Genomic DNA, 15,510 nt, shown 5'->3' with positions numbered 1-15,510 from the left:
GGTGCAAACCCCATACTCAGACATCAATAGACAACTCTTAAATAGAGAATTATAATTTGAGATTCTAATTAATATAAAAAATATGCTTGCACATTTCTCTTTTGGTGATATATACCAAATTTATAAAAAGTGTATTTTTGTATGTCACACATGTAAAAGTTCCCAAAATAATTTAAATGTCTTAACGTTTTGTTAGGAATTTTCCTTAGAAATGTTTATGTGTGTACACACTTGTATAAGTGGTAAAGTTTGGTTTTTAAAGTCAAAAAATGTTATGACCTTTTACATTGTTTATGTAAAGAAAAATTTAATTAAAAAAAAATTAGTTTGGCATAATCAGGGTCTTAACAAGACTCTACCACATACAGTTGAGATGATGCAACCGCACTTTGGCATCCATGGAAAATATAACTACCTCTCCAAATGGCAAAACATCATTCTCAAAGAAGTCACCAAAATCTCCAAACTCTGAGAGAAGTGCCTGAATATCCATGCCTACACCTCTATCATCATCATCCCAACCCCACTGAAGCCCAGTCTGGTCATTTCCTCCAGTTATTGCAGAATTATTAACTTCCATTGAGGCATAGTCACTTGTTGATGGATTTATCACTGCTCCTGCCTGACTAAATGACTCTGAAATCCCAGTTCGTGACCTCTTAAAGCCCTGCATAGAAACACGAAATGTCATTTCAGCCAATTCCTGTAAACACATGCACACCATAAGAATTGAGTGGAGAAAAGAAAAGAGCACTTGGCACATGCTAACAACATGGATAACAGGAACTGTGCACATTTTAGTAACATTTATGCAAACATTTCAGAGAAATAGGGTAATAATCACTAGTCAAACAAAGGTGGGAGCAAATACTGTAACAGAGTTCCTCTTCAACACCCAAAAGAAGGGGAGAAGAATCTCTATGCCAAAGAAATTGATCATCATCGACCTCACAAAGAAAAGATCAATTATATCAATGTCATAATTATGCTACAGAATCTATGCAATTCCATATTTCTGATACACATGCTGTGCCAATTTAATACTTAAATCAAAGGCGGATCCAGGATTTAAAATCTATGAGCTCAACCTTTAAGATTCTTAGCATTGATGCTCTTGTATTTTTAAAATTAAGGGTTCATACCTACCGTTTGTTGCAATTTTAGTGAACTTTTACACATAAATTTATGTTCCACGTTAAAAGTATTGGATTTAGATGAACCCGGCACCGCAACTCAACATCCGCCCCCAACTTATACTACAAAGAGAAGCCTTTATGCTGGGGGGGCGGGGCCTCCTAATCTTTTCTAGCCTTTATTAGCTTCCAAATTCAGCTAGAATATGTGCATCCAGTGCAAAATACGTCTTATCCACCCTCCACTAACTAGCTTCATTCAGATACTATTATCTCTTAAAACTCTTCTCAGATCCTTCCTCTTGGTTCCAACATTCCAGATCCTTCCTGTTTCCTTTAGCAAAAGAGGTATAATGAAATGGACAAACGGTTGTGCGTCTCTCTTCTATAATCATAAATTATCATATTTATCAATACTAATTATGCCACTGTTACAGAGATAACATAAGCAACAAAAAGTTCTGAGAAAGTCCATCCATACTAATCTTTTTCATTAGCATCATTGCCTGCTGATCAGAGCAAAAGGTTCACAGCCACAATAACATTTTTAGGTTTAAGAATTTGACAGATATCTTTTTTCATAACCAAACAATCAAGTGAAAGAAGTAGAAGCAGCCAAAACAGAAATTGCAGAAGCACAATGAACCAAAAGTATTTATCTTTAAAGCAGAATTCCTAAAAATGAACTCAAATTTTAAAACTCCAGATAAGTTGTTGATTATCTTCATTTTGAATGTCAAACTTAACAAATTCTCGTAGTGGACTCACAATTTCTATGTTTCTTACAACTTTGACCTTTTTCTTTCTCTATTAGGAGCAGAACAATGAAACAATCGAGAAGCCGGTATGTGGACCTGAGACCTCAAGGTTTGATTATAGAAGATACAAAGAGAAGAAAAGACCAACAGTATCGGCGTCAGCATGGTTGTCAGTTTTGCTGCAACAAAGTCCTGAGATGGAATAAGCTTTCTATTTGTGCACTATGGCAGAGAATAAACACAGATATACAAGACTTCATGCTTCAACAATTCATAGCTTCTAAGTCATGTTATACTTTCTTTAGTAGATTCCTCCTTGGATGGACATTGAGTGAGGCACATAGAAGGTTGCAACTCAATTCTAAGAAGGTACTATGAGCCCGTATGGATTAGCTGATTTGGAGTAGCTGATAAGCACTAGGTGCTGAAAAGCACTTTTAAGTGTTGAAACTGATTTAATAAATAAGCAGTTACGTTTTGGGTACAAGTGCTGAAATTGATAATAAATTTCTGCAATATTTGATAAAAAAGTGATGATAAGCTCTTTTTCTATTAAAATGACTTAATAACCTTAGAACTATTTATACTTATAAGAGCGTAATTTCTTCAAAATTTTAGATTCCAAATCGTTTCAAATACAAAATATTCTACTTGTCATTTTATTTTAAATATAATTGTGCTTAGATAAGATAATATTTATGAAAAATATAATTTATTTTATGATAAGCATATAATCATAGGTAATAATAATTAATAAATTGACAAAAGTTTCTCAGTAAAAAATAAACCTAAATAGGACAAATTATTTGAAGAGAACAAATATTGTCTTCATCACCACAACACTTAGAAAGCAATACACCAAAATTTTGATATTTCCTCATTTATTACATACAGTTCAAAGATTAATACACAATCACATAGATATAAGTATGCAAAGGAATAGAGAATTTGCTTATCTTAAATAGTCAATGAGAATTGCAGACTTGAAGAGGTTGTGGGAGGGGGGGTTAGGTTGAATTCTTGAGGCAGTGAGTATCGATGTAGGAGTTTTGTTCTAAAAAGAAATATTTTAAGGATAAAATAGTAAAAATCTTGGTCAAACTTATAAGTGCTTATATAAGCTAAAAATTCATAAGCTGGGGGTGACCAGCTTATGGCTTTTGGCTTATTTTTGACTTATAAGCACTTGGCTTATAAGCACTTTTAACTTTACCAAACGCGTAGATAAGCCGAAAAGTGCTTGTAAGCTAGTTTGACCAGCTTATAAGCTTAGCCAAACACCCTCTATGTACCTCTTTGAATTTTAACAAAAAAATGAGATAGCAAGATAGTAATAAGAATAGTTTCCAGTTCACTAGTCATAGCAGGTTAAAGAAAGTTAAGATCGAATCAAGACTACATATTTAAATATAAGATAGTGCGTACAGTCCAGAGGATACAAATTAGAGAGAACTCAAAATTATGTACAGGAAGCATACCGCTTTAAGATTGTCATTTTGAGACTGATCCACAGAAGATAATCCAGATGGTCTACACATCAAAGAATCTGCATCTGCTTCAAGATCGCCAGCTCCTGAGATCTTGTAGTCACTATCACTGGAAGAGGTACTTACGCTGCTAACACTACTACTATTGCTATTACTACTACTGTTATAATGCCGATTTGAGCGCATGATGTTTGCGTCAAGCCAAGATCCATCTGTCGAATTGACTTTGGCATCACTATTAAAATCAAAACTGCAAATATTGTGGATTAGATGTATGAGATAGAAGTTCAACCTAAAAAAAGTTATGGAATGAACTGCCAATATGAACAAGCTGAGAGTACCAATGCATAAAGGAGGATGTAAAGGACAATGAGGGCCCAATCCAGTTCTGCAGCCAGAATCTGCGAATCGAATGTTTGAATGTTAATTTATTCTCTTTTTCATCAGTGGAAAAAGAAACTTGAACAGTTTCTAATTGTGCATGTCATCCTTGCATGGAACCATCTTAATAATCTCCTCTAAGTCATTCTAATTTTATCAAATGTCCATGGAGGAACTCTTCATGATTCTCAAGCAAGATTTTGGAGGGGAAAAAATTCAGAATCATTCTAAATCATTCAATTTTTTTTAGAATCACAATTCTCAAGTAATAGAAAAGGCAAAGTCCCAAGGGAGGTTCTATGGAGATCTTTGGAGGCTAGAGGTGCTCCGGTAGCTTACATTAGGGCAATCATGGACATGTATAATACAGCTAAGACCCAGATAACATCGGTGGGACGAGACTCAGAACACTTTCCAGTAGTGATGGGTTTTTATCCGGGATCGCTCTTAGCCCGTTTTTATTTGCTTTGGTGATGGATGTATGATGCATCACATTCAAGGGAAGGTGTCATGGTGCATGTTATTTGAAGACGACATAGTACTGATTGAAGAGATGTGCGGCAGCGTTAACACCAGACTGAAGGTTTGGAGACAACCCTTAGAGTCTAAAGGTTTCAAGTTGAGTAGCACTAAGACAGAGTACTTGGAGTACAATTTCAGTGATGTGACTCGTGAATCTAATATGGAAACGAGGCGGGATTAACAAGTCATCCCCACGAGAGAGAGTTTCAAGTACCTTGGGGCTATAATCCAAGGTAATTGGGAGATTGACGAGGATGTCACACATCGGATTGGAGCGGATGAATGAAATGGAAACTCGCATCTGGTGTCTTATGTGATAAGAATGTGCCACCAACACTCAAAGGTAAGTTCTACACAGTGGTGGTTAGACTGAAATGTTGCATGGGGCAGAGTATTGACCAGTCAAGAACTCTCATGTCTAGAAGATGAAAGTTACGAAAATGAGGATGTTAAAATAGATTCAAGAATGAAGATATTCGGGACAGGGTAGGCGTGACCTCCATGGCGGACAAGATGCAAGAAGCAAGGCTGACATGGTTCAGGCATGTCAAGAAGAAATGCGCAGACGCCTCCGTGAGAAGGTGTGAGAGGTTGGCGATTGCGGGCCTGAGAAGAGGTAGAGGTAGGTCGAAGAAGAATTGGGAAGAGGTGATCAGGCGGGATATGGCGAGTCTGCAGCTTACCGAGGACATGACCCTTAATGGGAGGGTATGGAGGTCGAGGATTAGGATATAAGGCTAGTAGGTAGTTGCGCGTTTTGCTTTTCTTGCCGGTAGTATCATTAGTATTTTCGTATTTCCTTGTTCTTAGTTCTCCAGTACTCTTCTGCTTCAGTTTTCTTATTATCTTGTTGTTGTTACTGTTTTTACATCATTATTGTGTTTATGCTTTTCTTGAACCGAGGGTCTATCAAAAACATTCTCTCTACCTGCACAAAGTATCCATAAGGTCTGTGCACACACTACCTTCTCAGGCTCCACTTGTGGGATTACACTCGGTTTATCGACGTCGTTGTTTAATTCTCAAGTAAATTTGAACTGAAAGGCACCCTAGTCACACACAAATAGCACTAATATGCACTTTTGAGTAAATACTCCGCACACATGGATGTCAAGCAAGAATATATTGATTTGTCAGGTTGATTCTCGGTAAGGGCCAAGGTTAAAGCAACTAAGCAAGAAACACTAAAATTAGCATCAAAGTATGAGATGTCAGTATAGAAACTTTTGCTTAGAGTGGAAACCACAGATATAGACTTCCCAGAGAGAACTTATTCACCATAATCTATCAGCCACTCACATCGACTCTCTGATAAAGTTTTAAGAGATGAAATCTATTACAGCAAAACCTTAAAAGATGGAAGACCATCCTAATAGGGGATGGATGGTTATCTGGCCCTTACTGTGGTGAAAAGGCCAGATATTTAAAAGAGTAGTTTTCTGTCATTAATGTGGAAGGTCACAGATTTGTCTTCCAGCACTCCATTGAAAACCTTCTACAAGACTGAAAGGACACTAGTTAAATGTTGACTGACACTAGTTTAATGTATCTCCTTTTTTATCTGCAACTACTTTAATGTAATCTTCTTCCACATCAGCTAGATGCTCTCTCTCTCTCTCTCTCTCCAAAAAGGAATGAAGAGAAAAAACCTTGTCAGAATTTTAACAAATATACCTTTTTAGAGAAGATCTAGCACATGCTGTTTGCACCACTGGAACAAGAATAGCCTCAGGAGGGTAAATAAGCATTCTTGAACTTTCTTTTATATTGTTGTTTCCTGGTGTAGTGCAGCCAAGGCTAACTTCAACATAGCAATTCTGTCCCTTAAGCTGAAAACCAGATCGAGAAACATTGCATGGTAGCCCAACAATACCGTTTGAAGCACTAAACTTGCAGGAACTGTTTGAGCAAGTCAAATAAGAACCACAGTAAGGCAACCACATTAAGATGAGCTCTATCACTTTGAAAGAATGATGTTCACAAACAAGAAAAGGAGGGAGTGAGAAGGAAAAATTTTAAAACAACCCAAAAAAGAAGGGAGAAAAAAGAGGCAAATTTGACCTAAGATACACTTGCTTCACAAGATCAGCAGGGCAACATCCAGTGAGCCTCCCACGCATTCCATGAGGTGAGACAATAACTGGAAAAGAGGAAAAAAAGGGATAAATGAAAATACGAACATACCTAACCATTCAGGAGCATAACGATGGTGCCAAAAGGTTTTTTATTGGTTGAAAACCAAGTTCAACAACAACAACAACAAAAAACCAGTAAGTTCCTACAAGTGGGATCTGGGGAGGGTAGTGTGTACACCTTACCGGCTTACCCTACCCTGGGAGGGCAGAGAAGTTGTTTCCGGTAGACCCTCGGCTAAAGACGAGATGAAAAGAATCCGTGGCAATAAGTGGTAACAACAACAAGATATTAAGAAACAATAACAACAACAACAACAAACCCAGTGTATTCCGATAAGTAGCGTCTGGGGAGGGGAGGGTAGTGTGTACGCAGGCCTTACCCCTACCTTTAAGAAGGCAGAGATGTTGTTTTTGGTAAACCCTCCAAGGTATTAAGAAAAACGAAGCGAAAAAAAGTAATCAAATAGTAGGTAGTACCAGCAATCCAAGAATGCAGAGATACCATGCTAACACTAATGCTACCAACACGTTTCTTTAGCTTCCCTTAGATTCCATTAGGTTGTAATGAGTGTAATGATAGCAAGAATCGCGCAGGTTCTGGAAGAACCTATTGGGTAAAAGGGCAGCCCGGTGAACTAAGCTCCCGCTATGCGCGGGGTCCGGGAAAGTGCCGGACCACAAAGGTCTACTCTACGCAGCCTTATCCTGCATTTCTGCAAGAGGCTGTTTCCACGGCTTGAACCCGTGACCTCCTGGTCACATGGCAGCAACTTTACCAGTTACGCCAAGGCTCCCCTTCGAAGAACCTATTAGGTGATTAACAAAATTCAGCATCTGAATGTACATCCAAGCCTTTAATTGTTTGTAAAAGCATTGTTTTGCAGAGAAACCAACCTGGAAGCCTCTCACCAGAGACATTAGATGTATCCTCTGATATTTTATCAATGTCACCACTTGAAAGTGCTCGTATATGCCTAGAAGAAGGTATGAAGAGCAATAACTTATTACAGGACCAAATAACAGATAGCCAAAAGGATAGATTGCAATTCCTCCCTCAAATTAATAATGTAAACAAGGGTTCACTAACTTACTTTGCAGATATTATAACGTGGACAAAGATAGCCTCTTCCGTAGCAGAAAATATGAACTCAAGCACTGGCTGTCCCTTCCTTTAAGAAAGCAGCAATTACAAATCAGACAGATATAAGGGTTAATTAAAATGAAATCGCGATTAGAATGACAGAAGAATAACTCGGGAACTAGCATATATCAAGGAGAACAGTAATACAAAAAACACTTAGACCATGATTAGTATCCAATTCAAAAAATGAAAATGCAAATTCCAGGCACTAGGGAAGCTATGAACATTAGCAGGCAAATAAAAAAGATACAGCTACTACAAGTGCCACACCCAGAAAAGATTAAAAAGATATACATTTTCTCAAACTTCTAACTGTACATAAAAACAGAATGACTCCACAGATTGAGGTTGTAACTGAAAAATCCAAAAGTATACTAGATTAGAATCAGCACCACAGTCCCTTTATCTCCATAACAACTTCTAAGTCGAGGAGCGCACGATTTCATGGCAACATAAGGAAGATAGTACGGTAACAAAGGAGGTTATAAAATCATAGTAAAACCATAATTCTTGATCTCCGTGGTGTCAAACCACTTAGGCCAACAAAACAATGTAAGCATTAATAAACATACCTGAACAACTCTTCATTCTGTGAAAATGGATGGTGTCTAGTAAATACATCTCCATATCTCACATATGAAAGTCCTCTTAGTTTTCTGCCATTTCACGTTAACAAGTAAATAAATAATAGATCACGGAAACCTCTAACATGTGAGAATAATAAACATTACCTTTCCATGCAATTCCTTAAGGCCTGAGATAGCGCAGCAGCAACCTCTTCTGAATCTCCAGGAGCCACCCAGAGACCAGATGCCAAAACTGCAAAAGATATGATAAAGATTGTTAAGCAAAGCAAAACGAAAAACAAAAACGGGAATCAGGATAAGTTCAAGAGTTAAGTGCAACTCAATTACAAAAACAATGACAATTGGTCAATCAGTCCATCAACAACGCCTCAATCTCAAACTAATTGGGACCAGTGATATAAGTCCTCTACATATTCCGCTCTATTCAGGCCCGTCAATATTGGTAAGTAACTTGTCATTTAACACAGATCCCTAGTTCTCTAAGATTGGAGGTTTTCAAAATTTCACACTTGTCCTCGCCAGACCTAACTCAAGTCTAAAAACAACTAAACCCTTAATCTCAACTAGTTGGTATTGCCTAGATGGATCCTTTGCTTCCATTGTATTCTACTCTTGGCTAAACCTGCTTTGATTCCTAAAGATTGTAGGCATTTTCAGACAATTTTCTTCATGTAACTTTAGGTCTACCTCATCCTCTTTTAGCACCTTCAATCATCATAGTGTCGTCTAATATAACATACCTCTTAATTTGGATACAGCTGACTGTGCCTTTTCAACAACAGATGAATGCTGCCCAGGGGAAAAAAGCCAGAGCTTGATCTTCTCATCTGAAAACTAAAAGCAAGCAGAAGTTAGACAACTAAGAAATTTACAGTTTAACTACTTTGCTGATCATCCATACCAGGGTTGTGAAGACCCTGAGATGGGTCCCAAGGTCCAACAAAGGAATTGGTCCACGTGCTGAGAAATCCTTCCTTCTGCAATTGCAGATGCGATGAGAGCACGAGCCATGTAGCAGCGTCTTTCTTATCCAGCTTCACACTTTAAAATAGATCGCAGAACACGAAGAATTAAATAAATTTTACAGGTAGTTTATTCAAAGGAGACTATGCATTAAATGGACTTTAGACTGCTCAAATATCAAACCTCTTGTCCACCAGAGAGCTGACATCAGATTCATGAGGAAGAAACTGAAACCAAGATATCTGATGTAAGCCACCCTGCAAAACCAGAAAATAATAGATGAGTTCAAGGCAAATATATGCAATCATAATAAGCATCACAACATCAGGGATAGTTCAAGAGTACCATATTAGAAGAAACTATATCTCTTTCTCAGTAATTCTAGAAAATCAGTACAAATGGCATGAAAAAGATGCACACAGGCCACATATTTATTAGGATATACCATCAAAGCAGCTGGGTCTTCCTCAAAAGAAAGAAAGCTGGAGGCCTGATAAAATCCCCGAACAGGAAAGGGAATTACCATTGGTACTACATTATATGTGAACCAGTTTTTGGATCAATCTGTGTGGTTAAACTTTTGGGAGCACCTTACGAAAGCTACAAATATCTGGAATGGTGTAATTGAGAAGTTTGAGAAAAGACTAGCTACAAGGCAGATGCAATAACTTTCGATGGTTGGCAGACATACTAATAGTTAGTGTCCTTGACAGCATACCAACTTACTACATGCCACTCTATCCCATGCGAAATAAGGTTCTTAAACAGCTTGACCAGATCAGAAGAACCGTCTTACGGGAAGCTAACAGCAAGAGCCACAAACTCCACCTAGTGAAATGGTCCAAAGTCACAATTCCAAAGCACCATGGTGACCCGGTATAAAGAATCTGACTATGCACAACAAATGCTTGCTCATGAAGTGATTGTAGAGGTCTACACAGGAGGATCAAGCTCTATGGAAGAAGGGTGTCAATGCTAAATATGAAGTTCAGAATCATTGGTGTAAAAGCTGCTTAGAGTTCCACATGGAATATGCGAACTTTGAGGCCAGTTCTCTCAACTCACTTTGCAGTGGACAATGGTTTACATATCAAATTTTGGAAGGACAATGGTTGGGCAGTTGTACTCCTAATGGATGATTACCAAACCTCTTTTCAAATTTCACGCGTTCCAGATTCAACCAAATTCCAGAACAGAGAAGACAGTGCCTGTAACCTATACAAGATTGCATATTTGAGGACTTACTTGACCTTCACTCTAGACTGGATAATTGCATAGTGAATAACCAGGCAGTCGACAACATAAAGTGGGGGCAATGCCAATGAAGGGAGAGTGGGAGACACTCAGTCAAAGCAGGCTACAGTTTCTACTGTGCACAGAATGAACAGTTGATTATTAGCCATAGAAGCTAATATGGAAAAACTAACAACAACTGTTATATGTTTCAGCTGGAAAACTGTGTGTGAAGCATGTATTACCAGGGATAACCTCGGTAAAAGGAACATTCAGATTGTGAATAGATGTTATACGTGCCTTCAAATACAACAACCACATGCCACAGAGTACTAAGCACGCCTTTGAATGTTGGAGCACTTGGAAAGTTGGTAAAGCCATCAGAAAAATTTGGAAGATGATCCCTTCTAGAAATTTTTTATAATGGCGGTGTCTGGGACAATTTGCACGCACTTCCTACCTCCTACCAGCACTAGTACGGGATAACTCGCCCACCATGACTTAGGCAGATCGGGAAGAAATTACCCAGTGTCTTTTGCCTCCGAGGTTTGAACCTGATTTTTTCATGATTCTTTCCACTTCATTGACCACTAGACCACACCCTTGGGTGCGATCCCTACTCGCATTTGTTGGTGTGCATGGACATAATGGAACAGAAGATGTTTTGATTGTTTATCAACCCCAAATCATTTTCTTAAGGCTAGAAGTCTATTGTATCTCTTTAGTTGGCATAATGTGTCCCATGTAGATCCCCTAATAACTCTCTTGAACTTTGTTAGCTCCCCGGACTTAGCATAGCCATTGCAGCAGATCTATGGAGTATGTTTATATCACTCTTTGGGCTTAGATGGATCATGCCACATAATAACAGGGATGCTTTTGAGTCTTGGAGTTACTGGAAAGTTGATAGCACCATCAGGAAAGTCTGAAAGATGATACATGCAGCTACTTTTTGGAGCATTTGGAATGAGAGAAACAGCAGGTGTTTTGATGAAGGCTAGATACCTCATGTATCTGTATAGTTGGGCTTATCTATCCCCTATAGACTCCTCTGATAGTTTTTGAATTTTGTTAGCTCCCTACTATAAACATCTGTAAGGAGCTAGCAATCCCCCCCTTTTTTTGCTATACTCTTTTGTAATTCAGCATCTTCTTGATGCCAGCAATGAAACCAATTACTTCATCAAAGAAAGGACTTAACATAGCCATTATGTAATGGAGCTAACATCCTATATTATGCAATCTTACATTTTGTGCTCTTTTGCATCTTCTTGACGGGAAGCTACTTACTTCATCAAAAAGACATTAGAAGATGGAATAGGAATGTATATGCAAGGAAGAAGATCACGTTGAGGGAATTGATGACAAGTTCTGGGACTCAAAGAGGGTAGGAGGAGAAGGATTTTACTGGAGGAGAAAATGAGAAAAAGGGTGATAACGGAACTAGTGGTTGTGGTAAGTTGCTAAGGAAATTAGCTGAAAGCAAACGAGAGTGTTCAGTAAAAAAACTGTCTGCATGTTCTGCTGGTTGGGGAAAAGTATTTGAGGAGGAAGAAGAGGTTAGGAAGGCAATTGAGGGCCTCACTGCTCTCCTTTTTTGTGGGGGGGAAGGGAGGCTAAGCTATGTCGATCAAACTCTTCAAAATCCATGTACATCCATGTCGACACAACATGGGTTGGGTCTGGGTATGAATCCACATCGAATTTGGACAACTTGGGTGCTTTGACTATATCTATGACCGAGAAGTATAGATTGATTAGTTTGATTAAGGGTTTATGTCATATAAAGAATGAGAATGTAGCTATTACACGAGATATCTTATGGATAACATATTACTAGGTGTTTATAAGGAATTAAATTTTATTAGTTTTAGTGTAGTAGCTTTAATTAATCAAAATATGTACTTTATATGTTATAATATACATTTATTTGCTGCATCCCAGTACCCGCATCCACCCAAATCCTAAAATTTATGTGATGAAGAATCCGTCCTCTAGATATGCACCCTTATTGGATACCCAAACCCGAGCCCGAGCAACATAGAGGAAGTACAATTGAGGGCTTGTACCCAAAAAAAAAATATACTCTAGCAGGACTAGAAATAAGAAAAAGCGTGTTAGGTTACCTAATTGAATTCCATAGAAACGGGATAATAGAACGGACACAATTTCATTACTAGGGTTTTCGAACTTATAAAATTAAGCAAGTAAAAATAACAAATCAACAATAAAAACTTGCAATTTAACCCTCAAAAATAGTAGTCCTAATATCACAGCAAAGGCAAGGGTCATGAGTCATAAAAGGATATAAGGCAAGAAACATACGATCTTGAACACATTTGTCCACATTATTAGATAATTTTGAAGCCCGCTGAAGTAAACACGTGTAGTTCTCTGAAATTTGGATCTTAGGGTATATGACGTGTATCGAAGGCATGAAGCATTTCCTTGCACAACAAAGGGGCTGCAGTTCCTTCTAACAAAAACATGGAAAAACGAAAAATAACAAAGGATTAGTGTTTGTAAGAAAAAGATAAAGGGACTCAATAATCTCACCCCAAAAAAAGTAAGCTTCTGTTTTTCTAGGACAACTAGAGAGCAACCAACTACTTGTATGTTACTTGGGGAGATCCTTTAAGCTAATGGTAAAGCAATCAATAGATTAAGCGTAGAACATAATTCAAAACTTTAACTCCAGATCTCTTCAGTATGCAATAACTTTCCAACTAAAAATATGGCATCTCTCTCACTTCCAGCATCAAATCATACAAAATTCCCTCAATCAAATAAGAACAACAAAACACAAACAGAAAGGCACAAGATCAGAATCCAAAATTATCACTCCGCATTATAATAACACCAAGGAAGGCGATATTCATTTCAGAATTAGAATTCTACATAGCAAACAAATTTGAGATCAACAAATAACAAGGCAAAAGTATTATACATTCGCATTTTAAATGAAAATTAAGTTGAGTACAACTAGACAACAAGAGAAAAACTGCAGACGAAGCACTACCGTATGTACTAGTGACCAAGGCTCCAGGTTAAAATAAAGAAGAGTCTTTCGAAATCAACCCCGTTTGTTAAAAAAAAAATCAGTAAGCCAAAACTCACAAATCCGAATAGATTAACTTAAAAGATTTTCTTCTAGAATAATAAACAAATAAATTGAAAAATTGGTTGCAACATGAAAACTTGCAACTGGAGAATTGGAAGATAGCACCATCGATGAAGATTTTACCCATAGAGATTTTGAACTTTTTAATAAATAATCAAATATTCTCTTCGTAATTCGAGAGAACACTTCTCTACCTTCTTTCGTAGGTTAAGGTCAACTTACCCTCTACCTCCCCAGATCCCAACTAGTGGAATTACACTGGATTTGTTATTGTTGTCGTTGTAATTCGAGAGAACATTTCAATTGGAGTTGTCTTCGATGAACATGGAGAAATGCTCGGGCATAGCTTATTTCAAGCGTTTAAAGATACGGAAGTTAGAAGAATTTAAAGGATTTGGGGCAAGAATTTTGGAGTCTTAGGGGTTTGATGTAAAGGGTAGAAAAACAGAATGCCTATAAATAGCAGGGTGTCTATAACTTGCTTTTATTTCCTCTAGATTAAACCCTAAAACCTCAAAAATTCATATTTCAAGTCCCTAATACATATTAATACTAATTTATGGGTGTTCGTACGGTATTTACATATTTTGGTTCGGTATTTTCAGTATTCGATTTTTTAAAATGCTATATCAATACCCTACCTAATTAAATTCAGAGTTTTTTTTCTTTAGGTTCAGTTTATTCGGTTCGATAACTTCAATTTTTTCGATGACTACTAACTAGTGCGTAGAGTCGTAGACTATAATATTCTTAATTAAAGTACACAAAAGTACAAAACTAAAAGCATTTGTTGACAAAAGTTTTGTCCAAAACCAGCAAATATCAACCTAGAGAGAGAAAATTATACATGAATGAATAAATTTGATCATTAAAAATGTCTTTTTACTTGCTTAGAGTTAATTGATGAACTTAGAGAATAAAGGAAAGCAAAATTTTAGATTTTTTATATTTATATTTTAACTAACAATATGTGTATTTTGCAATATAATATATATATATTGATACGATATTGATATTTCGGTATTTCATTTTAAAATACCAAATATCATATCTAATACCAAAAAAAAATAAAAATTAAATCAAATATCATATCGAATACCAAAAGTTTCGATTTCGATATGATAATTCGGTATTTACCAAATTATGCACAGCCCTATGCTAAATTCCATAGATTCCCGAGCATTTTTTACTATGTTCACTAAAGATAACTCTAGTTGAAATGTTCTTGAATAACGAAGAGAAAATTTAATAATTTATCCAAAACTTCAAAAATTTCGCAGTTATCTTCAGCAGTGACGCTACTTTCAAATCCTTTCATTGAAAGTCTGCAATTTGTAGCTAAGTTTTCAATTTATCGTTTTCTATTTTTTATATAACTTTCCTTTAATTAGGTAAGGCTTATTAATGGTACTAAAAAGATACAAATGATCTGCAAGGGACGGTCATGAAATAAGTTACATCCTTCTTCTAAGCAAGTCTAGGAAATCCATGCATTGACTAAGACTATGCAGCATACAACCTTTACTACAAAAGTACAAATAATATATTTTATGTAACTTGTTAACTGTTTTACTTCTAAATATAAAGAAAGTAAACATACCAAAAAGACAAAAAGAGTCAGTATATAATAATAAAAATATATTTTTTATCTATCTAAGCAGGATAATTTTTTAACGAAGGGGGTGTCACTTGGTAAAGAGTTGCTCCGCCACAACCAAGAGAATGATTCAACAAATTTATAAAAAGAATATACATATACGTGTGTACTAATAAATTTTAAATAGATATTTTTATAGTCAGTTTTTTTCGATTTTTCAGTTATTTTTTGCTTCAAACCAAACTTGATCGGTTTTTAAAATTCAAAACCAAATCAAACCAAAACATTGTCGGTTTGATTCGATTTTTCTGAAGGGGCAATTAATGAGTATTTATCAATTAAAAAGGCTAAATACCAATTTTAAAAATTTAAAAAAAAGGGGTAAAATTATTTGTATGAACTCTTGTAATATAAATTTGATAAAAATACAAAAACAATAATATTTGAAAAAC

General features: G+C 36.6%; 1 protein-coding gene across 8 annotated transcripts in view; it reads right to left on the bottom strand.

The window, feature by feature from the left end:
* The window catches only part of LOC107812402 (mediator of RNA polymerase II transcription subunit 13), a 30,119-nt gene extending 16,197 nt beyond the window's left edge, over positions 1 to 13,922 (bottom strand). For 2 of the 8 annotated variants that reach the window (XM_016637495.2, XM_075253232.1), the window contains exons 1-14: positions 13,684 to 13,919; positions 12,666 to 12,816; positions 9,291 to 9,364; positions 9,046 to 9,185; positions 8,885 to 8,971; positions 8,289 to 8,376; positions 8,130 to 8,213; positions 7,508 to 7,585; positions 7,311 to 7,390; positions 6,343 to 6,421; positions 5,956 to 6,180; positions 3,720 to 3,779; positions 3,370 to 3,628; positions 416 to 667 (exon numbers count right to left, since the gene is read on the bottom strand). In XM_016637495.2, coding sequence (XP_016492981.2) covers positions 416 to 667; positions 3,370 to 3,628; positions 3,720 to 3,779; positions 5,956 to 6,180; positions 6,343 to 6,421; positions 7,311 to 7,390; positions 7,508 to 7,585; positions 8,130 to 8,213; positions 8,289 to 8,376; positions 8,885 to 8,971; positions 9,046 to 9,185; positions 9,291 to 9,364; positions 12,666 to 12,689 — 1,530 coding nt within the window. In that variant the 5' untranslated portion in view covers positions 12,690 to 12,816; positions 13,684 to 13,919. Of the gene's footprint in view, positions 1 to 415; positions 668 to 3,369; positions 3,629 to 3,719; positions 3,780 to 5,955; positions 6,181 to 6,342; positions 6,422 to 7,310; positions 7,391 to 7,507; positions 7,586 to 8,129; positions 8,214 to 8,288; positions 8,377 to 8,884; positions 8,979 to 9,045; positions 9,186 to 9,290; positions 9,365 to 12,665; positions 12,817 to 13,655 lie in introns of all 8 variants that reach the window. The other 6 variants (XM_016637492.2, XM_075253231.1, XM_016637491.2 and 3 more) reach the window with 5 other exon arrangements.
* Between the last annotated feature and the right edge of the window lie 1,588 nt (positions 13,923 to 15,510).

The sequence above is a fragment of the Nicotiana tabacum genome, chromosome 5, assembly GCF_000715075.1.
Source record: "Nicotiana tabacum cultivar K326 chromosome 5, ASM71507v2, whole genome shotgun sequence".
Lineage (NCBI taxonomy): Eukaryota > Viridiplantae > Streptophyta > Magnoliopsida > Solanales > Solanaceae > Nicotiana > Nicotiana tabacum.
This window is presented reverse-complemented; position numbering and strand designations above follow the sequence as displayed.